This window comes from Loxodonta africana, chromosome 8 (assembly GCF_030014295.1).
Source record: "Loxodonta africana isolate mLoxAfr1 chromosome 8, mLoxAfr1.hap2, whole genome shotgun sequence".
NCBI classification, from domain to species: Eukaryota; Metazoa; Chordata; class Mammalia; order Proboscidea; family Elephantidae; genus Loxodonta; species Loxodonta africana.
Window position 1 is genome coordinate 21,691,275 of NC_087349.1, and position 26,587 is coordinate 21,717,861.

General features: G+C 40.0%; 1 protein-coding gene across 1 annotated transcript in view; it reads right to left on the reverse strand.

Annotated features, from left to right (window-relative positions):
* SND1 (staphylococcal nuclease and tudor domain containing 1) overlaps positions 1-26,587 on the reverse strand; it is a 487,657-nt gene that overhangs the window by 243,899 nt on the left and 217,171 nt on the right. Inside the window, exon 12 of the mRNA XM_003407249.4 lies at positions 19,765-19,865. Within this exon, the coding sequence (XP_003407297.2) occupies positions 19,765-19,865 (101 nt within the window). The remainder of the gene's footprint in view (positions 1-19,764; positions 19,866-26,587) is intronic.

A 26,587-nucleotide genomic window follows, 5' to 3' on the forward strand; every position in this document is an offset into this window, starting at 1 on the left:
ACCTAAGACCAAGCACCTTAAGCAGACTTTCACATATCCAAAGGCTTCCAAGTAACCCATTCAACTTTATGATCCAGAGTCTGGGGAAGAAATGCTACACATGAAAGAAAAACCCCAGGGCTAGACTTGGCAATGGGAAACTTTTGTCTTCAAGGATACTGCTTCTCTCACCCTCAGAGACAACCCCTACTTATAGCCCCTCTCAAGAATCTGAGAAAAGGTTTAAAGGAATTTTACTAAAATTTTAAAATACTAAAGAGATATTTTAAGGAAGTATAATACTAGCAGCATAGCTTCTGCCACTTTCTCCTTCAGAAAAGGACAGATAAGGGCATTGGCAAGGTCACACTATAAGCTGGAGGCAGAGCTAGAAATAACCATCACTCTCTCAGCCCCTACACTGCTCGGCCATCCTGTACTTTTTCTAAACAGAGTTGGTATGGGAGCAATTAGGGAAGGGAAAAGGCTGTGCTTGGAGACTGAAAACGATCTGAGAAAACACATATTTGCAAGACTTTTTTTCTTCTTTCTATTATCTATATCTATACTATAGCCCTCTGAGAATAAAGGAGAATGTCAGTTTTGTTTGGTGGGTTTTATAGGCCTCTGAGAATAAAGGAGAATGTCAGTTTTTGAGCCTGCTGTTTCCTCTAGTCATCCTTTGACAGTGGTTACCAACATGGGCTGCACATTAAAAAAAAAATCACCATTCAAAAGCACAAATGCCAGACCCTACACCAGACCTCTTAAACCAGAATCCCTAAGAGGTAAAGATCAATAATTTTAAAACACCAGATGACAGTACTTAGGTTTTAAATATGGGGTACTCTTATTTTTTATTAAGTGCCCAGTTTTGTGAAAAACTGCCCAGACAGAAGACTTCGACTACATATTCTCTTTCTCAAAAATTCAAAGGGCCAAGAATGACCTAACAACAACCTAAACAAACAAACAAACAAAAAACCAAACCCAGTGCCGTCAAGTTGATTCCGACTCATACCGACCCTACAGAGTAGAACTGCCCCATAGAGTTTCCAAGGAGCGCCTGGTGGATTTGAACTGCTGACCCTTTGGTTAGCAGCCGTAGCATTTAACCACTATGCCACCAGGGTTTCCAAAACATAACCTAAGGCCCCCAAAATCATAAATGTGACACATAAATGTGTCAAAGAACCTCGCCTCCCCAAGAACAAGAACCTAAGAATAGTGGGCAGGGAAGAGATAGAACTCTGGAATTCTGTCTCAAGAACAGCAAATTCATTCCTATCAGTTCTATTTAGGTTGCAGGAAGCCAAGTAATCTGTGGTGGTAGCAACCAGAAGATTCCTCATCTTTGTCACTTCAGAATAGAGCTGCCAGCTGCCATACTGCACTTCCTAGGCAGCTGTGATGACAAGAGCCCCCTCCAAACTGTAGGCATCAGTTGGGGGGGGGGGTGGTTCTCCACCTCTCAGTGGCCATTATGACAAAATCAGGCCTACGTACCCAGTTTATTATTAGCCTGACATTAAACACCACTTAAAAACAAAACAAAACCACCCGCCCACACAAACACACACCCCAAGACAGAAAATTACATAATGGCATCTGGAATGATCTGCTCTGACAGTGAAAGTAGAGCCAGCCAAACCAGAGAGGTCTATCAAAGACCAAAATGGAGATGGGGTAGCCCCAGAGAGTCGTCTTCAAATAACCTATCATTTATGTAAATACCCACGTACATAAACCATGCTGTGTTTAGAGGAAGAAACTCACCCAAAGCAAGAGTCTAGATTCTAGAAGGCTGCCATTCTGATAAATACCAAGCTACTACCAACTAGATGATAACTATGTTCTTCTACCAAGTCCAATCATTTTAGATAAGTTAGAAGAAAATTGTTTTCGCATAAGCCTGCATCTTAGGGTGGAGGCTTAAGAGAAGTTTTGTCTCATATGGGTCAGAAAGAAAAAAAAGAGGCCCAGTATGACAAATTCTGCTACCTGCTCTGTTACAGCTTATAGCCCACACCGCAGCCAGCTGGCAGGCACCACAGGAATAGGAGAGGTGTTTCTGTTCCCTAGAACCCATTAGCAACTGGACCAAGCCCAATGTCAGTGTTACAGAGGTCTAGAATACAGCAACTGCTTAAACAAAGTATAGAACTTCTACAGGTAAAAGCTCTAGAACTAGTCCCTACCTACAAAATAAGTAAGCCAAAGCAAAAATGTTTTCTGGTAGAAAATACAGTCAACACTTTTCCTAAGAAATGGAGGCCAGGATATTTCATCACTTTAATGATTCTCAGCTCTAGTGCAAGCAACAAATAAGCCAAGCAAAAGACTTAGGGTTTTGAAATTTCCTAGTCTCTCTCTCCCTTTGTGGAGGAAGAGGTTGTTTTGGTTCCTTGCTCTGAAATGCAATCAGCCACTACGGAGACACCGTAGTCAACCCTCACTCAATGGTCTCATCTTTCCATAACCATGGGCTGTGCTAAGTGACATGTGAAGGAACAAAAACATTTCAGAGGGAGTTTCGGAGGAAGTGGTGACAGGGATAAATGTTTTGCATAGTTGTCTCTTAGCTTTGAAAAAAAAAAAGTGATTTTGCAGTCAATGCCAAGATGATTTTTTTTTTTAGGGGGAGGAAGGAGGAGGGATGGTAATAAAAACTGCAATATAGTTCCCTTGCTACTGACCTCATATGTGATGGCTTATAAATCACAATTTTGCATGATAGAAGCTCACGTTAAGATGACAGCCTGCTGAATGACAGTTTACATGTAAGCAGATGTACCACAAAGCCAAAAGGCTCCATGTAAAACACGCACTGGCAACCAGATAGAAATCAACCCCAAGTTTCCTGAACCTTTACGAACCTTAAGCTCTTAAATTCTCCAAATTCTACCATGCATACTCATCTCTAAAGTCCAAATATCTGCTAAATCCTTCCAAGTTCCATTTGTTTCTCTGTTGTAAAGACACATTTTCAATGAAGGCACAGAAATTCACAAAGGCATCACAGGCAAGAGGGTCATGCTAAAAGCTCCCCAGAATGTGATGTTTAGTGAGCTTTTCAAGGTGGGGCTAGAGATAAATGCGGTTTAAAACACCAAGCCTGTAAGCCCTTTGCCATTTCATCAGTTCAGAAACGAGTAGGAAGCAAACAGCTAGATAATGAGCTAGAGCAAGCATACCGAGGTAGGCTGCTGGCTAACACGCTCCTTGTATTCAAAGATATTATCCAATAAATTGCTTTTAGTAAGAAATAAACTGTGTGCCTACTTAAATAGTGAATGTGTATTAAGCTTCTTGGAATATTAAGAATTACTCATGAATATCTATTACTTCTACCTGTATGCATATAACCTATCGGTCATTACTGTCTTAAGCAAACACAGTATACATTCAATATTTTAAGTGGAAAATGGATATAACTTAGCCATCATGACAACTGAAAAAAATGAGGGAAGAGATAAGTCCAAAACAAAGTACCTGCTGTTGGAACAGTAAAAATGGGCTAGTATGACAAAATCTAAACCATACTACAATGGCGCTTTCTGTTTTGTTTTCTAATTAACCTTTGGGCAACTAATACACACCAGGCACTTTCTATACCTTATGTTATCCAATCCTTAGATCAACTGTGAGGTAGCAGTATTATTAAGTCTGTACTATAAAAGAAAAAGCTGAAGGATTAAAGGAGTCAGTTTCATGTAAATCAAGATGCATTAGATGTGCTTGCCAGCCAAACCAATTAGCCACCAAACAAAGGATAAACTGGAAGCTTCCTGAATTGAGCTTGGGAATAGAAATACCGTCAAGCTCTGAAAGCCAAATTATAAGCATAAAGATTAAAAAAAAATTATATTAGAAATTTAAGTTGGGTATGGAATATAGTTTCCGCTACTTGTATACTGAGAAAGTTTTCAATTTTAAAATTAAGTTTCCCATTGTGTTCTTATTAATAAAACTCCCATCAACTATCCCTATAAAAATCTGTCAAATATAATAAACTATATACAAATTAAAATCTCAGACACATCAAAATCTCCATAAACAAAACAAAAAGTGTTAGTGAAGATGTTGGCGAATTTAGAACCCTCATCCATTGTAAAATGGGATTGTAAAATGATCCAGGTACTGTGAAAAACAGTTCAGCAGTTCCTCAAAAAGTTAAACACAGATTTACCATATGACCCAACAATCTCACTCCTAGGTATATAACCAAAAGACATGAAGCAGGGATGCGAACAGATACATGTTTATCAATGTTCACTGTAACACTATTCACGATAGCTAAAAGGTGGGAACAACCTATATGTCCATCAACAGATGAGCAGATAAACAAAACATGGTATATCTATACCAAAAAAAAAAAAAAAAAAAAACCAAACCCAGTGCCGTCAAGTAGATTCCGACTCAGAGCGACCCTATAGGACAGAGTAGAACTGCCCCATAAAGTTTCCAAGGAGCACCTGGTGGATTCGAACTGCCAACCTTTTGGTTAGCAGGCGTAGAACTTAACCACTACACCACCAGGGTTTCCGTATATCTATACAATGGCATATTATTCAGCCATAAAGAGAAACGAAGTTCTGATATATGCATGACATGGGTGAACCTTCAACATATTATGCTAAGTGAAATAAGTCACAAAAGAACATATGTTGTATGATCCCACTAGAAGAGGCAAACGCATACAGACCGAAGTTTATTAGTGGTTACCAGAGGTGGGTGGGAGGGGAAAATGGGGAGTTATTGCTGAAGGACACTAAGTTTAAGGATGATGAAAAATTCAGAAATAGATAATGGTGATAGTTTCACAACATGGTGAATCTAATTAATTGTACACATGAAAATGCCTGAAATGTTATATATAATTTCACCACAATAAAAAAAAAAATTACAAAAAACCTCCATAAACAATGTATAAGAGAAACTGAAAATCTGGAGATCTACCATCTTTACAACAAATTATTTATAAGCTTAAGCTATATGAGTTCTGAAAAAGCAAAAAAAAAAATCACTGCCATAGTGCAGTAACTGGTACTGGACTAGTACTCCCATCACAGTCACTTACTAAACTAGACAAAATATGTATAAAAAACCTGTTTTCAGACACTGGACAAGAGGTAGCTATTGTGATATACGGGAGAAGAGAAAAAAATGAGGTGAGCCCCACCACTGTCCCACTTTTCTCCTGGGGACACGCCTGGCACAGGGACGCAGAACAGAAGTGGAATGTGGCAGTCTTGCTGAGCTGACTAGAGTTTGAGGAGACAGAGGCAGTTAAATTTGCAGGGCATAATCATGGAGAAGAGGAAACTATACTGAGCAAGAACTCTAGAAATCTGTATAGTGTTCCACTCATATTTGGAATACTAAGTTGAATATGCTAGAGTAAGACTCTGCTAGGGTGGAGGAGGAGAGAGAAACACTCCCAGAACCTGAAGACAGTTGGGAGATGTTTGAGTTCTGACCAATACCAAGGGAAAGATCTTACTGAACATTAGGAGCATTCAGCAGAGACCCCAGAAAGGCCAAACCTTAGAAGTAGGTCTTTACTAGCCACAGAACAACAGCTACTCAGAGAAACAGCAGTATGACAAAATAGCAGTTACTAGAAATAAAAGAGAGGATGCAATTAGAAGACAAGAACGTTAAAACGGCTATTATAAATATGTTGAAGGACTTAAAGAAAAACATGGACATGATGAATAAAAAAGAAGAAAGAAACTATAAAATAAGAACCGAATGGGACTTCTGGAGCTGAAAAATACAATATTTAAGTAAAAAAATTCACTAGATGGGCTTAACAGCAGAATAGACACTCCAGATGAGAAGATCAGTGAGCTTGAAGACAGAACAGTAGAAGTTACCCAAACAGAAGCACAAAGAGAAAAAAGGCTAAAACCAAAAAACCGCAATAGAAAAACAAGCAAAACCAGATAATTCACAAAATAAATAGGAATAATCGATAAGCCTATGAATAAGTATTGTCTCAATAGTATTTAAAAGAGATAAACTTACATGTGACTACCTGTCACCTATTAGCTTGGAAACTTTTTTTTTTTAATGTTAACATCCATTACTGTTGAGGACTCTGGAAAACTAGTACTCTAACACTTTTTGGAGAACAACTTGGCAATACATTATCCGAAGCCTTAAAATCTGCATGCCTTTGCCCGAGCAATTCCAATTTTAGAAATTTACCCTACAGATAACCTAAAAATGAATATGGCAAGAGCATAAATTAATTTTGCACTGATTTTTGCATACGAAATAGAGATATTCACTATAGGATTGCTTATAATGCCAAATGATTGTAAATAAGCAAAAATGGCAATATTAAAAAAAAAAAAATAGGCTACTACTGAATTACATAATGACCTGAAGGATGCTCATAATTTTCAAAGTTTAAAAAACAAACAGGAAACTAAACAATATGCACAGCATCATCCAATTTAAGATGCAAATACATGCCTATACTCACAGAAATAAGATTGTAGGAATATACATCAAAGTGTTAACAGTGTTTCCTTAAGTGGTGGGAAAGTATTTTATTTTTCATACTTCTTAAAAAAGGAAAAAGTTTACCCAGAAAGAAGTGGCCAGAGACATAGGAGAGATGAGGGAGACAGGAGAAAACGAGCAAGGGCAGAAGAGGACACTAGATTGGAAATTAGGTAAACAGTGACCAGTTCAGTGGAGAGGCTCAGTTACATGTTTGGTGGTTAAGCCTTATGCGCTATGCTAAATATTTTAAATGCATTATCTTATTTAATAGACAAAATAGTCCTATGAGGTGTACTTTTACTATCTCCAAATTACAGAAGAAGAAACTAAGGTGCAAGATTACACAGCTACAAAAAAGTAGAGCTGAGATTTTGTCCCAGGTCTGTTTCCCTTCAATGCCTACTTTTTAAAAAAGATCCAAAGAATCTTAAGATCCAAACAAAAACTTGCCTTAGACTTCATCTCAGTACTATACCAAGTGATCACTGTTTTCCTGTTCTCAAACTCTTAAGAAATAACCAGCACATAAAAGGAGTTATCTCCAAAATACTAGTTACTAATACTGGGATGATGAAATAATGGATAATTTCCTCATTTTCTATACCTTTAAAAGATGTTACTACGGTTTTTATTACCTTTTAAAAGACTACTCAGTATGAACAAAAGCACATCCCTATTATGTGGCATCACTATTGGAAGATGGGAAAATCTATAAAAATTCCATTCCTATTCCTCTAGGAAAATTGGAAACTGTTAAAAATGAAGTGGAACACATAAACATCGATATCCTAGGCATTAGTGAGCTGAAATGGACTGGTATTGGCCATTTTGAATCGGACAATCATATAGTCTATTATGCTGGCAATGACAACTTGAAGAGGAATGGTGTTGCATACATCGTCAAAAAGAACATTTCAAGATCTATTCTGAAGTACAGTGCTGTCAGTGATAGGTTAATATCCATACGCCTAAAAGGAAGACCAGTTAATACGACTATTATTCAAATTTACACACCAACCACTAGGGCCAAAGATGAAGAAACAGAAGATTTTTATCAGCTGCTGCAATCTGAAATTGATCGAACATGCAATCAAGATGCATTGATAATTACTGGCGATTGGAACGCGAAAGTTGGAAACAAAGAAGGAGGATCAGCAGTTGGAAAATATGGCCTTGGCGACAGAAACAATGCTGGAGATCGAATGATAGAATTTTGCAAGACCAACGACTCTTTCATTGCTAATACCTTCTTTCACCAACATAAACAGTGACTATAAACATGGATCTCACCAGACGGAACACACAGAAATCAAATTTGACTACATCTGTGGAAAGAGACAATGGAAAAGCTCCATATCATCAGTCAGAACAAGCCCAGGGGCCGACTGTGGAACAGACCATCAATTGCTCATATGCAAGTTCAAGCTGAAACTGAAGAAAATCAGAGCAAGTCCACAAGAGCCAAAATATGACCTTGAGTACATCCCATCTGAATTTAGAGACCATCTGAAGAACAGATTTAACGCACTGAATGCTAGTGACCCAAGGCCAGACGAGTTGTGGAATGACATCAAGGACATCACCCATGAAGAAAGCAAGAGGTCACTGAAAAGACAGGAAAGAAAGAAAAGACCAAGATGGATGTCAGAGGAGACTCTAAAACTTGCTCTCGAACGTCGAGCAGCTAAAGCAAAAGGAAGAATCTATGAAGTAAAAGAACTGAATGGAAGATTTCAAAGGGTGTCTTGAGAAAAAATATAAAGTATTATAATGACATGTGCAAAGAGCTGAAGATGGAAAACCAAAAGGGAAGAACATGCTCGGCGTTTCTCAAGCTAAAAGAACTGAAGAAAAAATCAAGCCTCGAGTTGCAATAGTGAAGGATTCTATGGGGAAAATATTAAACGATGCAGGAAGCATCAAAAGAAGATGGAAGGAATACACAGAGTCATTACACCAAAAAGAATTGGTTGATGTTCAACCATTTCAAGAGGTGGCATATGATCAGGAACCGATGGTACTGAAGGAAGGAGTCCAAGCTGCTCTGAAGGCATTGGCAAAAAACAAGGCTCCAGGAATTGATGGAATATCAACTGAGATGTTTCAACAAACAGATGCAGAGCTGGAGGTGCTCACTCGTCTATGCCAAGAAATATGGAAGACAGCTTCCTGGCCAGATGACTGGAAGAGATCCATATTTATGCCTTTTCCCAAGAAAGGTGACCCAACCGAATGTGGAAATTATAGAACAATATCATTAATTTCACACACAAGCAAAATTTTGCTGAAGATCATTCAAAAAAAAAAAAAAAAAAAGGCTGCAGCAGTATGTTGACAGGGAACTGCCAGAAATTCAGGCCGGTTTCAAAAGAGGACATGGAACCAGGGATATCACTGCTGATGTCAGATGGATCCTGGATTAAAGCTGAGAATACCAGAAGGATGTTTACCTGTATTTTATTGACCATGCAAAGGCATTCGACTGTGTGGATCATTAACAAATTATGGATAACATTGTGAAGAACGGGAATTCCAGAGCACTTCATTGTGCTCATGAGAAACCTTTACATAGATCAAGAGGCAGTTGTTCGAGTAGAACAAGGGGATTTTGATTGGTTTAAAGTCAGGAAAGGCAGGCATCAGGGTTGTATTCTTTCACCATACCTATTCAATCTGTATGCTGAGCAAACAAGAAGCTGGACTATATGAAGAAGAACGGGGCATCAGGATTGGAGGAAGACTCATTAACAACCTGCGTTATGCAGATGACACAACCTTGCTTGCTGAAAGTGAGGAGGACTTGAAGCACTTACTAATGAAGATCAAAGACCACAGCCTTCAGTATGGATTGCACCTCAACATAAAGAAAACAAAAATCCTTGCAACTGGACCAATGAGCAACATCGTGATAAACGGAGAAATGATTGAAGTTGTCAAGGATTTCATTTTACTTGGATCCACAATCAACAACCATGGAAGCAGCAGTCAAGAAATCAAAAGACACATTGCATTGGGCAAATCTGCTGCAAAGGACCTCTTTAAAGTGTTGAAGAGCAAAGATGTCACCTTAAAGACTAAGGTGCGCCTGACCCAAGCCACGGTATTTTCAATCGCATCATATGCATGTGAAAGCTGGACAATGAATAAAGAAGACCGAAGAAGAATTGATGCCTTTGAATTGTGGTGTTGGAGAAGAATATTGAACATACCATGGACTGCCAAAAGAACGAACAAATCTGTCTTAGAAGAAGTACAACCAGAGTGCTCCTTAGAAGCAAGGATGGCAAGACTGCGTCTTATATACTTTGGACATGTTGTCAGGAGGGATCAGTCCCTGGAGAAGGACATCATGCTTGGCAGAGTACAGGGTCAGCGGAAAAGAAGAAGGCCCTCAACGAGGTGGACTGACACAGTGGCTGCAAGAATGAGCTCAAGGATAATAATGATTGCACGGACGGCTCAGGATTGGGCAGTGTTTCGTTCTGTTGTGCACAGGGTCACTATGAGTCGGAACCGACTCGAAGGCACCTAACAACAACAATTTCTCTTACCCCTTTGTACTGTGCTGACCATGTGAAATGTAAAGAAAAAGAGGTGAGAAATGACATATAAAAGACTCACGATTTGTGATTATTGGGAATCGTGTCAAACGTCTCTGCTCCTTATGCCAACTGCACTCGCCAAAAGGTCAGAATGGGAGACTAAGAACATATGTCCACATCCCATCCTTTATAAGAGCCCATTGAAATGACAGAAAAAACAGAAATGAGAAAAAAATAAAGCCCTAATGGGACTGGAAAGCAAGAAAGGATGTTAACAGCATATAAGAAAATTTGTACAAACCCTGAAGGACAGAAAGCAGAGGGGATCAGGTAGCGGGTGAAAACCGTAGCACAAACACTAAGGAAGGGCCTTTACTGACAAGTACAAAAGACTTGAGTAGGTAGGCTTTAGGGGCTTCATTGAAGCAATTCATCAGGAAACACATTTGGAAGAGCTGGGCCGGTCAGCCTCTCCCACTACCCCAATGTCCAGGAAACTGCCAAGAGCAGAGAATTTTGACCCCTGGCTAAAGCCCAAGAAATACTGTTACAAGATAGTACAGGAATTTCTGCTACGGCATACTTACTTGTACGTGTGTTCCTGAAAATCTCACATTCCACAAAATTGCACCCACCACCAACCCCCCCCTCCCCGCCCAAAAACAAAGAAACAAAAAAAACAATCAAACAAACAGGGCTTGTGGGAAAAATAGGGTTATGGGCAGATCGCTTAATCCCTATGAAGCTCTGTAGCCCAGGCTCTGGCAAAAAGGATCTTACTAAAAATACAAAAAATACAGGCACAGTTAAATCTCTACTGCCCGAGCAGTCTAACTCCTGGGGCTCTCATGCTTCCTCCTTCTAGATCAGGTAGCAGGGGGTTTGCTTCTAGCAGAGACCATCTTAATCACAATTTAAAATCGGATCCAGGGTGTAGCCTTCTTTCTCATTCATTGTTTTAATACTGGAGGAAATGTCTTCACAGCTTCTCCAACTGCACTTGCACCTTGCTACTGAGCTTAACGTGGCAGAAAGCCATGAGGTTCTTGAAGCCACTAAAGCAGTCACAACTTACCCGAAGTGAAGTTACCGCTACAGGTTTTTCAACTTCAGACTTCCAGAGTTTTAAGCACTTTCTCTGAAACGTCAGAAAGCACATCCCTTATTATTCAATACTTTCAAGTTCTTGGGAATACTGCTTATGAACCACCACAACTTCTACTTTATACCAACGACACTGCCCAATTTACCAACGCCATTGAGATAATTCGCTTCAAAGAAACATGTGTTATAATAGATGAGACAGCAGGGGATTTCCCAGGGAAGGACCTTAGATGGATGCTGCAGCCTGAGAGGAAAGCAGAGGCCTCAGGTCTGAGACGGTTTTAGCCCAGCACATCAGAACCCCACCCATGAAACACACCACTAAAGCTCACTACCAGTAGAGGAAAGCCACCTGGCTTTAACAGCTCATTGGGGTCTGCAACTCACTTGCTTCTTCTGCTCCAGGCCTAGACACTGTCAGGCACCGTGCCCACTCAGGCCTTTCCTGACAGAGAGCCCCTGGGGACAATGACCCATGCAACCACAGAGGAACTCCACACCAAAAACATGTATGAAGCAGCCTCATCCTTCCTTCATAAATATACATCAAAGCTCACACAAGAGTGAAGGACTTACGAAAAGAAAAGGAACAAAATGAACACAATGAACATCTAACCATGGGGGAAACAGAAAACATAGTTAACTGAGATTTTTGTTTTGTTTTAAAATTTAAACAATAACCTCAGAGATATCAGAGAAAATATTGTATTTATAAACTATGAATGGGATGCTATTAAGACAAAACAATTTGAGATCAAGAAGTTTAAATACGAGTGTTAAAATGAAAACAACACAAACCAGGACAGATTAAGGGAACGGCCTCTAAAAATTTTATGAGTGTGGAAACCTCTTCCATTTTGAAACTATCAACATATACCTGATGCCTAACACAGTGTTTTCTACATACTAAGCATTACATAAATACCTGCAAATGAACTAATGAATGGGTGAGTAAATGAATGATGGATAAATAAGCAAGAGAGAGGGAATGAATGAGAATGCGTCAATATGCATGGCTGGCTGGCTAAGCAAAAAATCTTGAAGAACAAGTTGAAGAGAGTTTTTTTTTTTTTTTAAATGAGAGAAAAGTTTCCAGAGACATGAAGCATAAGGTACAGTTTCCAGAAGCAGAGGGCAGAGACAAAAGAAAATAATACAAGAAAGAACAGAAAAAAATCTCCTTGAGCTGAAGACATTGGTGTTCAGATTTAAAAGACCCACTGAGTACGCAGCAGAAAAAATAAGATTCACCTAGAAATATTTTAATAAAACTTCAGAAAACTAAAGATAAACAGGGCATCATAAGAGCTTCCAGGGGCATAAAAAGTAAGTTACAATCATAAGTAAGCATTGATGAAATAATAGAAGACAATGCCTTTAGAGTTCTCTGGAAAAAATGAATTTTAGAGTAAAATTAACAACCAAGAATACAGGCAAAATTAAGGTATTTTCAGACATACAAGGATTCATAAAGTTTACCAACCACACATGAACAGTTGCTCAAGGTTCTTCATTGAAATGAAATGAAATACCACAAAAAGGATGACCTGAGATATAAGCGGCAGCTACACATGAAGAAGAGCAAATAGGATAAGGGAGAGAGAACTCATTTAACATCTCTTAGAGGGCCTGGGTGGTGCAAGTGGTTTGTAAAATCGATTGCTAACCTAAAGGTTGGTGGTTAGAACCCATCCAGCCGTTGCAAAGAAGGAAGGCCTGCTGAACTACTTCCATAAAGATTACAGCCGAGAAATTCCCATGGAACAGTTCTACCCTTTACCATGGAGTCATCATTTATTGGAATTGACTCAATAGCAACAAGTTTGTTTTTTAGTTTGGGGCATTTTGCAACATAGAACTGTGTCTTTTGCTACAGGGCTAATCACAGTATCATACTTCTTAGTCTAGCAGTAAGACTTAACCAGTTATGTATTGCTATTTTGGTGGGGAGTGATTTTAGGATCAACTTATACACAAAGCTTAGAAGATAACTACAATGACAGAGGAGAAGTGCAGTAAATGCTATAAATCTTGGTAATAGAAAAATAATAATAAAACTTTTTTAAAAGGAGGGAGAAGTGCTCCAATTTCCTTATCTTTCAGAGTGGAAAATGCATAAATACTACAAAAATACTTGAAAGATTTATTAGAAACTCAATAGTATTTTCCTGACTCCAAGCCTGAATCCTGTACAACAGCCAAGTTCCTTCTCATAGTGTTTTATGAGATGAGTCCATGAAAACAACTGCTATACTTGAAATACCAGGAGATAGGTCCAGTTACTCAGCTATTTGTAGACTAAATGCCACAGATGCTTCCAATGTCCTCAGCATGGTAGATAAGTGTCCTTCTATGCATAGCAGAAGTAGCCTAGTTACACAACCAACCAGGTCACAACTTCCAAAAGCAACCTAAGCTGCTCTTTTTAGATGTGGAAGAGTTGACTAGATGGTTCTCATCTAAGAAAAAGTTCTTCATTCTGGTGTTGTCTTTTTCTTTCAAATTAAAAAAAAGTATAAGAAAAAAATTAAATTTGATTAAATACGATGAAGTGTAAGCAATAAATCTGTGGAGAAAAGGGTTGGCAGCTTAGATCCTACCCCGTGACCAAGAGACTGACATGAATGCTGCCACTGCACTTCCTCAGACACTGGAGGGGACTTCAGGATGATGTGGGCCTCACTGAGTAAGAATGCTAGGACCAAAAATAGGGTTTTAAGAGGCCACTCACTTTCTTCCTCAATTTAGCTTGAAAGTCATATATTAGTATGTTCAAAAGATTTGAAAACTCCAAGAGATAGACCGTTTGGCCTCACAGTGAAAGCCTTAAAGCTACAGAACTCGAGCCAGGAAAGCTGGGGACTGTATGACACTTATTCCTACTGTGGCTGAGAAAAATGCAACTAGGATTAGAAAAGGAATTTTCTAGTGGACCAAGGACAAGACCTAATCTAATGCCTCAGTCACTAATAGAACAGCTGAAGAAAAAAAGTATCCTTGCAAACTGGAACCAAGGGGGAAAACAAGCCAAAGGAAGTCATATTCCTTGCACATTTCATAGTCTGATTCATATGCATAAAGCCAAGTTCTATTATGAAGAATCCAAGAAGATACAAAGGAAGTTCCTAAGGACAGCTTTGAGTCTGCTGGTGATGACCATTAGAGCAAAGGAGTCACCTAAGACCTCCCATGCCAGCAGATCTCCAACAACATCTCTAGTAGTACGGCCTCATCCTCCCACAGGCATCAAGGGGAATAAGAGAGGCTACACGTGCATCATGGAGGGGCTGAGGGGGGAGATACTATAGGGAAGCAGTGGAGTGAAACTGCCTGAAGGGTTAACACTCCTACCAAAACCAAACTGCCTCTCCAAAGACTGTAACCCTGTGCGGAAAATTGACTGGCATTTTCCAATTGTTCCTATTCCATAGTTCCATCTCTATGTCATTCTTCCACTTTCCCACAATGCACCCTGTCTATTATCTCCTACCACTGTAAGATATGTCATATAATACGAAAGAATGGGGGAAATATTTAAGTGGCATCATACCTTCTGGACAGGTGACAATTTTCCAGGGACGAAGTGGGGAGGGGTAGTGGTGAGTGTATGTGGGATGCCTGACTCTAAGCTTTATTGAAGGTTGACCCTAAGGTACAGCTTTTAGATGGCTCTTTCTAAATGTGAACAAATTTTATTCTAAAACTTTTCTTTGAAAATGTGATATGCAGAAAGAAATGAATAACTAGTTAACAGATGACAGGGGTTTGCCAAATTGAAGCTCAAAGTAATTGGGAAGTCCAGCACAGGGAAAGGTCACCCCAGAAAAATCTCACTCTTCACAAAGCTCTGGCAATAGTAAAAGAACGAGATTTTAATCACTGAAGCTAATTACACAGAAGACTAGATCACAAGAAGAGTTATTTAAGTGTCTTAAATACAATAAAAAGTAATTAACAGGAAGCACCATCTTAACAGCTTCATGTCACAAACCAGGCCTGAAAGGATCAGCTAATTCCCAACCCGGGAGTCAGAGAATGAGAAACCACTCAAAGTTTGATGTTTTTATTTTTTATTTAAACTGTTTTGATTAACAGATAACAACTCTTGCCAACTCCACAGTGAAGTTAATCAAGGAAAAAATTTTGATCTACTACAGGAACTATGAACCTTGTTCTCATTGATTCCCCTGCGGGCAGGAGATGGCAAGCTAAAGCCTGCATCACACCAGGGAAGCTGCTCCAGGATCTTGTGACTCGACTCCCTCCCACACATCAAGAGGAGGAACAGAGGGATCAGCTTGAATCCTATTGAGGACATAGACATTCACCCACTTTGACATGTGAAATACATCTAAAAATCTGTATTGAAATAGCCCAGTAAGAGACGCCATCTCATCTGCCTCTTTCTTCTCATTTCCCTGGTATCACCAGCTTCACAGAAGCTGTTCCACAGTCAGAGAAGCCCAGCTGACAACTTAAATGACTGGAAAGCCAGTAGGTGCTATGAAGACCTACATAACAGAAACTCACAGTATGTGTGTACGTCCATATATCGTGGCAGATATTACCTGGATCGGATCTCTTCTTAATTCTGCAACATTTCTACAAGCTCAAACAAAGCCTGCCTTTCAGAGAGGCAATGCAGACCATAGAAGCTCTTATAACTAGCTTCCCTCAGCAAAACCTACTGGTTATTGCTCACCGACAAGGGCCTCACTAACACACCTGTGCACCTCTGTCTGAACCAGTGAAGTCATTTGTTTTTGGTTATTCCTTAATTATGTACTTCATTAAGTATTGTATTAATTATTGAAATATGAGTACACAAAGAAAGAACTTGTGTTTAGGAAAATAGCTGAATGCTTTAAAAAGATTCAATAAAGAGGAATGGCTCAAAATAAACGAGCAAGAGAACTGTGACAAATGAGGGGATCTAAATCACAAAAATCTAGGGTTCTGTGATTACTGACTTTAAGCCCTCATCCAAACAGGAACGTACCAGAAAATGAAACGGCTGTCATACTGCCCATATTAACAGCTGACCTATACTGCCCATATAACAATGATTTGAAAAGGTGTGTACATTATAAACGAAAATAAAATATTTGAGAAGTATTTTTTGAAATAATTCCCTTCTTTGCCTTCTAAGCCAAAAAACCAAACCTACTGCCATTGGGTTGATTCTGACGCACAGCAGCTCTGTAGGAGAGTGGAACTGCTCCATAGGGTTTCCAAGGCTGTAATTTTTATGGAAGCAGACTGCCACATCCTTCTCCTGCTCAGTGGCTGGTAGGTTTGAACCGCCGACTTTTTGGTTAACAGCCAAGCATTTAACCACTGTACCACCAGAGATCCTTAGAAGGCTTCTAGTATACCTTAATTCTGAATGTAAGCTGAGTGATTTGGATTTTCTTATTTATTAATGCCTCAACTTTTCTACAATATTATTTGAAGTGATTTGCAAAGTATAAAAAGTTCAGGAAAAAGGCAAATAAAAATAAAAGCATGGCAAAGGGAAAAAAAGAGAAGCTACGAGTAAGGTTACAGTGCAAAAAGTATGCTGCTATTAGAGATGTTCTATCTTTGGCACTGGGCTTCCAGTAACCAAACTAAAGAGGAAAACTATCAGTTACGAGTTTCATAGTATTGATGAGATCAAAGTAAACCTGTAGCTCAAGACAAACAGCCAACCCAGGTAAGGAGCCATCTAAGGACTCCCTAGCATTCTTCATAAAGGAACACTGTGCAATACAGTCAACAAATCATTCAACAAATTTACTGAGCTGCTACTATCCACTAGATACTGGGGCTACCACAGGGAATAAAAGACAAAAATCACTGTCTTTAGGGAGCGTACTTTATAGGGAGAGATGGCCTCAACAATACCAGCAATTTCTGTATTTCTCCTGACTGCAGCCCAGCGTTTAACCACAAGGTGAAGCTCAGTAAAAATAATTCTATGAGGAAATGCATAAAGCTTTCCAGATAGCCTGCCAGGCCAGTCTAATCCAAGATGACAAGTTAAGTATCTCGATACACTGTACAGAAATCAAACAAAAATAGTATTTCTTCCCATCTGATTACAGAAACTGGAAAGCAGAAAGGTCAAGGTTATCATCCCTGTCATGAACGTAGAGTACAGATATTTTATGCTGTCAATTTAGACCAACCAGCTTGTATTGTTAACTGACCCAACAGAATACGGGGTTGACACCTTCTTCCAAAAATTCAGGAATCTAACCAAAATTAGGTGAAAGAGAGTCACCTCACCTCTGCAGAGAGTCAGGATGAAGGAGTAATCTCAGTCAAGGTCAGGATCAACACAGCTGAGACCCTGAGGTTTTATGCCACAGAGGCCGCCACAAATCCTGCTCCAGAAAAAATTTAAGCCAGCTGCCTCAAATTGTCCATTAAAATATAATCCCTATGGAACACTCCCAGAATACCTCATCTTAAGCAGTGTAAACTTATTTTAACTAAACGAGCCGATCTACTCTAATGGATTGCTAGGTGAACACTGGTGGAGACCATCTGCCAAAAATAAAGACGTGCATCTTTACAGAAGTGCTGTCGTTTTGTCAGTAATTAGGTACAACTGGAGCCATTACCTATTGGCTGCTCCTTGTTTGTGACAGCAAAATTTTTCATATAGGGAACTATAAACTTTTCAGCTTTCCATAGTTGGGAAGTATGGATCTGGTTCTAAAAAAGTGACAACAAATTGGTAATAAATCATTAGTGAAGTTATATAGATAGAAGAATAACCAAAATGGGTCCTAGTTTTTCCCTATTTCAAAAGTTTATCTGATCTGCCTTCAACCTGCTTCTAACAAAACCTGACCCTGTGATGGTCTTCAGGGAACGGCATCAAAAGCCTATATCGCACTCCCTCTAACAAACATAAGATCTATGCTTGTTGTGTGGACATCAACAACATTAAGAAATACCGCAGTGGTTAACAGTGGCTAAAAAGAGTCATTTCCAAAGGTGACAGTGAGAATGAGGGGAAAGAGGCTGTTTGATGGGAGAGCTTCTACCAAGGAAGTCACTGGAAGAGTCTCATTCCTTTTAGAGGCGTGCTGCAGTTAGAGGTGTTGCTCCTAACGGGCTTCGCTGTACTTTCAATAAGACAATCCCTGTTTTGATGAGAAGCCTATTCTTCCCCTCCACTATGCCCCTTTTGAAGAAAAGAAAAACACCAGTTTGGTAACAAACAGCATTTAAGATCGTTAAATAGAGAAGGAAACAATTACCATGCTGGTATATTTTATGCAGAGTGAGAATTGCTATTGGGGACTGACTGATCGTTCTAATATTTATTGTGGAAGCATGGCCCAGCAGGCTTCCTCCTTCCCTACCAGATACCGCACTTGAAAGACTCTGTTCGTCAGCTAGGCTGCAAGAGACCTGGGAATATATCCAGAACACAGGCAGCAGAGTAGAGGAGGGAGACCTGTCACCTAGTGATTACATCTCTATACAAAGAAAACATCCAATTAGCCTCCCTTATTCTTCCTTTTTTTGGGTGTGTGTGTGTGTGTCTCTACAACTGAACCCAACATGCAGAGACTTTTTCTAACTAAATCTTGGATAGTTTGGGTGTGTGTGTGTGTGTGTGTGTGTGTGTGTGTGTATCTACAACTGAACCCAACATGCAGAGACTTTTTCTAACTAAATCTTGGATAGTTTGGGTGTGTGGGTGTGGGTGTGTGTGTATCTACAACTGAACCCAACATGCAGAGACTTTTTCTAACTAAATCTTGGATAGTTTGGGTGTGTGTGTGTGTGTGTGTGTGTGTGTATCTACAACTGAACCCGACATGCAGAGACTTTTTCTAACTAAATCTTGGATAGTTTGGGTGTGTGGGTGTGGGTGTGGGTGTGTGTATGTATCTACAACTGAACCCAAGATGCAGAGACTTTTTCTAACTAAATCTTGGATAGTACCTACAGTCTGGTTGACATTCAATAAATGGCATTATTAATAGTACTAATGTGTACTACATTGGCCAAGTACGTAAATCCCAAACCCACTGCCATCGAGTTGATTCCAACTCACAGAGACCCTATAAAAACACATTGCCATTGAGTCGATTCTGACTCATAGCAACCCTATAGGACAGAGTAGAACTGCCCCATAGAGTTTCCAAGGAGCACCCATTGGATTTGAACTGCTGACCTTTTCGTTAGCAGCCGTAGCACTTAACCACTACACAACTAGGATTTCCAGAGACCAGATAAAACCAAACCAAACTCAGTGCCGTTGAGTCAATTCTGACTTATAGCGACCCTATAGGACAGAGTAAAACTGCCCCATAGAGTTTCCATGGAGCACCTGGCAGATTCAAACTGCCGACCCTTATGGTTAGCAGCCGTAGCACTTAACCACTATGCCACCAGGATTTCCAGAGACCCTATAGAGCCCAATAAATCATAAATAAAAACAATAAAAGTAAATAATTAGCTAATGAGCAATTATATAGTACTTTGCAAATTTAAAGTGGTACTGGCACATAAACTATTATAAACCACTGTGTTGAGAGAATCAGCAAGAGAAAGCAAAGCAGGGAGAAAGGAAGAAGAGACTCATATCAGCCAAGTCCCTGCCGGCTTGAACACTCACATTCCTCCAATGGTGACAGTGGCACAGGTCCGCTCAGAAAAGGCGGGCACCGTCTCTGTGGCTGGGCTGGCTGGTCTAATGTAGTCCACAGTCACGTTGACCTGGAAACGAAGAATTGACGGTGTTAGGGTTGGGCCACATATGTCTGTACAATTGTAAGAGAGCAACTCACTCATGGCTTGATTTTCTGGGCCTAAGATTAAAAAGCAACAATTAAAAGACAGCTGATACCAATAGAGACAACTAGCTGGGCATTTAATGGCCCCACAGATATAAGAATTGACAAAGATTTGTAAATCTGCACAAAAAGGATTCCTAGACATGGTAAAGCCATTCTTTAACTTTTTCTGGGTCAGAATCCTTTGAAAATCTGTTTTTTTTTTTTTCTTTTTTCTTTAATGAATTGACTCCAAAGAAAAACTGTATATAATTTCAGTGTGTCTTAAGTTCTCCAGGACAAGGTTAAGAACAATCAAGAGGAACCAACAAGAGGACAATCACAAAGATGCTTGCCACTGGTACCACAATGCTTGAATCAAAGCAGCACTGCTAGCTCGGCCCAATACTAACACAGTTGGAGTCAGAAGGTTTTGAAAAAAGACAAGCACAGAACCAGAAGAGCCTTTAGGTTTTGAATTTACAAGCCGCATTTCCCCTCCGCTCAAATCTCCTGCAACCAAACATAGACTGCTGTTCATCCTTCTTCAGGAGATAGTCTTAGATTGGGAAGAACTGAGGAAAAAAAGGAGAAAGTGAACTAAAGAGTCTACTGCCCAAAGAGCTGGAAGAAGAAAGACTAATGTTTATCTCACATGAAGTAGGATGTTCCTCAAGGAACTAACACTCTAGAGGAAGGCTATGCATACTAAGATAAACATGGTTATGTGTCAAAAGAAACAAGTATGTGGTATCTGTTAGCAAACATACAGGGTCTATCTTTACAGAATGAAGGTGTATCCTTGGCTAGGTCACAGCCAAGGCTTACATACCTACACCTAAGAGATACATTGGGTCAGCAGCCTGAAAGCATCTTTGCAGTCTCAGAGTCGAGAATCCCCATTTCCAAACACCTCTTCGGCTCCCACTGATGAGTTTAAAAACAGCATGTTGTACAGACATAAAGTTCAGTCACACTGCCAGGGAGCACCATTAAAATCCTTTCAAACGGTCTGCTCCTCAAAAACTCATTTTAAAAATGAACATGGAAATTTGATAAAGGACAGCTGCCTCAAAATTCCAACTGTCAGATCACTCGAACATTCTAGCTAATAATGTTTTAGAAGCAACAAAAAGGAGTCATATTGGAAACAAAGCCAATTAAGGGCTGAGGTTAAGGTAAATTGTTCTCAGAAAAGTATTGTCATAACCATAACAACATATAAAAACAGGGGAAAAAAAAAAAGACGACTCTGCACCGGGTTGAAAAGTGTCCCTCCAAAATCCATGTCCACCCAGAAATGTGTGAATGTGACCTTATTTGAAAACACAATCTTTGCAGATGAACTGATGCCTCTGAATTGCGGTGTTGGAGAATATTTAGTATACCATGGACTGCCCAAAGAACGAACAAATCTGTCTTGGAGGAAGTACAATTAGAATGCTCCTTAGAAGCAAAGACTGTGAGACAATGTATCACATACTTGGACGTGTTACCAGGAGGGATCAGTCCTTGGAGAAGGACATCAGGCTTGGTGAAGTAGAGGGTCAGGGAAAAAGAGGAACTCTCAACAAAATGGACTGACACAGTAGCTATAAGCATAAAAACAATTGTGAGGATGGTGCAGGATTGGGCAGTGTTTCCTTCTGTTGTATAAAGGGACACTATGAGTCAGAGCTGACTCAACAACACCTAACAACAACAACAGATGTAATAAAGTCAAGATGAGATCATGCTGGATTGAGGGTGGGGGTGGGTCTTAAGTCCAATAAGTCCTTATAAGAAAAGGGAAATACGGGCACAGAGACAGACAGAGACCATGTGAAGGCAGAGGCAGAGAGTGGAGTTACGCTGGCCATAAGCCAAGACCTCCAAGAATTGAAGGTAACCACCAGAAGCTAGAAAAGGTAAAGGATTCTTCCCTACAGCCCTTGGAAGGAGCTTCTGGAAGTGTTAAGAGAATAAATCTCTGATATTTTAAACTACCTGGTTTGTGATACTTTGTTACAGCAGCCCTAGGAAACTAATACTGACTCCTGAAGTCAGGTGTCCACAATGAAATTATTGCCAGGTCTTATCAGCTACTCTAAAGCTAAGCAATAAACCAAACCCATTGCCGTTGAGTCGATTCTGACTCATAGCGACCCTATACGACAGGGTAGAACTGCCCCACAGAGTTTCCAGGGAGCACCTGGTGGACTCAAACTGCCAGCCTTTGGGTTAGCAGCCGTAGCACTTAACCACTATGCCACCAGGGTTTAAATATAAGGAAATTGATCAGATGTGGGTGGGATGGGGTTGAACAACTGGTACCTGCAACAAAGAGGTTTAGTTTCCCTGTAAACAGGTGGCCAGAGTTATATAGGCCAAAGACAAGGTAAGGAGTAGGAGGGCTGACTCATATTCCTGGGAGGGGTAGAAGTACCCTATATGTGCTCTAAGTTGATGCCCCCTGGACCTCTCCTCAGGCAAGGCCCTACAACAAGTCAATTGCTTTTAGAAAGCCTCAGTTTCCTGCCCCAAGGCAACTAACCTACAGCTTCAGAAGCAGGGAGACAGCCAGGAAATCACTTGGAAATCTGCTGGAATCATGGTAAAATCACTTAGGAAATCAGATGTGTACAGAAGCTAAACCTCAAGGGTAGCCCACACCATGGAATGTAAAGTATCTCAAGGCCAAGTTTAAAAAGGGCATAGGCACAGGGTATGGTACAATCTGGAGTATTTGGTGGAAAGTCAATAAATACCTGGAGAAGAGGAAAGAGGTCCATATCCCTTGTGTTTTCACCTAATCCATGTAACAAGCTGAGGTCCCCAATTCTACTAACAGGAAAAAAAAAAAAAAAATCAGCCCAGCTTAAAAATAAACTAAGTGCATCTCAAGATTACTTTGCACTTGCCAATACCAAGCCTCCGGCTCAGCAGGCGGACGGGGTGGGACAGCAGCCTTTCAGTACAGACACATTGAGCAGCACCATGAGCTCTCAGCCTAGAGGGATGCCAGTCCATCCAGAAGGCCACATGGGTCACGGTGGTAGGGACGGAGAAGGGGGGGTCCACATGAACAACCACCAAAAGTGAACACCTGTGCATCTTCCAGACCAGAAGTCCGCAGTGAGGCGATGTCCCCAGACTATCTTTCAGGAAAATCAATGGGAAGAAAAAAAAAATTTAATCTTCGCTAACATTTTTTTTTTTTTTTTAACAAAGAGAGCCAACAACCACGTTCATCTGCCAACTAAATTTTTCCTATATCTAGAGAAAGAGAACAGAAAATAACTCAGAGATTAAAGAGCTCTGAGCAGAAGCAACATTATTAAAGAAAATCTCAAATACGAATGAGGCCCTGAGAATAGAGCCACAGCCAAGGTACACACCTGCAAGCAGCTACGACAAACCAGGAATTAAGTCAATGTATAATTAGCATTTATATCCCTCTCCTGTGGATTCTGAGATCTACTTCCCTATTTGGAGGTTTTCATCTGTAGATACTCATCACTGACCCATCAATCACTTGAATAAGAACTGAAGTTTAAACAGTTTCCGTTAAAACAACTGCAAACCTTGGCAATGTCTCTGAGTAAACGATAACCTGAATTTTGCGCTTGTGGGTAAACGCATATGGAATGACATAGGTTAAAGAGAAGAAATGAATTAATACAGATTTGTTCTTCATTCTCCAAGCAAAAGTATTCCTAAGGTGTTTGGCACACATCATTTTACATATACATGACACAAAGGCTAAGTAAGTGACCCAGGGCTGGATCCCTGCTTACAGCAATGACCACAAGGAACCTCGGGCTCCTGCTTGGTTCCACCTGTCACTCCCTTCTAAATAAGTCACCTCACAGCTTTGGGTTTCAGTTTCTTCGCCTGGAAAATGAGAGCCGTAGACTAGAACTCCAGGGCATTGCCTTAGTCTAAAATTTGAAAAGCTACTTAGAGAGACCTGGTTTACTATATACTGGTTTCTTACTGTTGTTAGTCGCGGTCTAGTGATTCTGGTTCATGGAGATCCCAGGTGTGCAGAGCAGAACTGCTCCATAGGGTTTTCAAGGCTGTGATTTTTGGGAAGCAGACTGCCAGGCCTGTTTTCTGAGGCACCTCTGGGGTGGGTTCAAATCACCAACCTTTTGGCTAGTAGCCACACACTTAACTGTTTGCATTACCAGGGACTCCAGTGGTTTCTTTTTGTTGCTGTGTGCTGTTGAGTCGATTCCGACTCACAGTGACCCTACAGGACAGAATAGAACTGCCCCGTAGGGTTTCCTAGGCTGTAATCTTTACAGAAGCAGACTGCCAGGTCTCTTCTCCCATGGAGCAACTGGTGGGTTAAAACTGCCAACCTTTTGGTTGGCAGTCAAGCGCTTAACCACTGCACCATCAGGGCTCCTCAGTGGTTTGTTAGACCTTCGTAATTTCCACCTTACGCTACACTCACTACAATAAGCTGGAATGCATAGGCTGTAAGCTCCACTAGAGACCATGTCTTTTATTCACTGAAACAGCTGGCACAGGGCCTGCAAAACGGTAGGAGGGTATGCAGGAAGTATTTGTTGTATGAATGAATATGTGAATCAGAAAGCCTTCATCAGACAAAGTCTGAAAGACACCTTTGAAATGAGATGGTTAGGCATTCTGAGGAGCACTTTGTCAAGGTGTTGACCATTCTGCTGTTTTACACAACAAAAATGTATTTATTTCAACCATGTGTGTGGTGTGTTGGGCCGGGGAGGGAGGGACAGTATCTTGAAGTTGGGCTAAAGTGCTAAATGAGAACTGCTTTAATCAAAGCCATCCCCACGACAGATTTAGCAAGCAATTTATAAATAATTTATCATATTTATTTCTCAAAGAGTTTCCTGAAGATAAGAAAAGGTAGCATGCAATCTGATTCATCCTTGGTCCATTAGATAATGGAATTTTCCTTGAAAGCAATTTTAGGAACCCTTCACAGGAACAAAGATGAGAACTTAAATAAGCCCAAATTTACATTTCGATCTTTAATAAAGTCCAGAAGTAGTTTGGTACAATAGAATAATGGAAACTCTGGGCCACACCTAAGGAATTCTAAGGATTCTCCATATGACTACTCACAGGAAAAATATCAACCCACCACAGGCACTTCACAGACGTTATGATGCTCCTGCTGATAATGAAATGGCAAACGTGAACTACCTGTGCATAAAAGATGAGGTAAGAAGAAAAAACAACCACATATTCACGTTTCCACGTCATAGCCTGAGTTTAGTTTTAATATGACTGGGACAGTTAGTTATGTGTGGCTCTTTTGCATAACCACCACATAATCCCACCTCTACTCCACACAGCCAATCACACACAGCTGTACTAAGGTCACAGCAGCGGTAATAAGCGCCCTGCCTCTCAACCACTCGCTCTTATGACAGAATTTCCAGGAAGCTATGAGAAGCCTCTAAGAACCCCTGATACAGAGAAGACTACTTCATCTGGTGTAAATCCGACTAACGCAGCCTAGAACAAACTAACAAAGTAACAGTTAGCCTCAATAAGAACATGGACTGTGGTGCAGCCAGACTGCCGGGTTTGGTTCCCAACAAGTCTACATTACAAGCTGTGTAAACTTGGGTGGGTTACTTAACTTTTCTGGGCTTCAGTTTAACATGAGAGCTGTATCTTCCTCATAGAGCTGTTATGAGAAGAAATGCATTAATATACATAAGGCATTTAGAACAGAGCCTGACTCATAGTAAATTCTATATAAGTGACAGTTATTTTTAGATAAGCGGATACTGATTTTCTTAGAACAGTGCCTGGCAATAAGTAAGTGCTAAATTAGTATTCGTGAAACAAGTCAATAAACAGATACATACATGCATATACGCATAAATAGACACATGTTGACTTAAATCATTAGACTATTGAAATTAGGCAAAAAGATGCAAATATACTTTCTCCTTAAGGAGCCACACAAACAAGAATATGCTTACCTCATACATTTTCATCCCAATTTAGAGAAGACTTATTTTAAAGAATGATACACTATTTAGTATTTATTTAGTCATTTTCCTGATTAATTTTGCAGGTACCAGTTATTGGATATTTTATTTACCAGAGATAATTGAAGCAGAGTGTCGTGAACCATATCAATTACTACATTAATGACAAATATTTTGGGCAGGAAATGTCCTACCTTACCAAATTAGGGAGGCAATGAACATCAAAGAGAGACAAGTCTCCATTTGCTTTAGACTTAATAGGACCTTCCCTAATACTCCTCAATAATTAAATTATGCATTCTTGATCTTTTTTCCTCCATTTTTCATTATTCTTGATTTTTTACATAAAGCATATTATGTAATTATTCTAAGAATATAAGAGTAGTACTGCATATATTTTTAAAACTTTCTAAACACATTTCAATCACCCATTTATCTAGGTAAAGGAAGAGCTTCCAAATAGCTTGCTAGGGAGCCCCCGATCCTGCCTCTGGGTCCACTCTTAGCTACCTCCCAGCTTAGTGACAAGCAGACACAGCACTGGAGGAGGACATCAAACTTCCCTCCTCCTAGACCAGCACTGTCTAATAGAAATAGAATAAGAGTCACAAATGCGAACCACATAAGGACACTTAAATTTTCTAGTAGGAACATTGAAAAAGTAAAAAGAAACAGGTGAGATAACTTT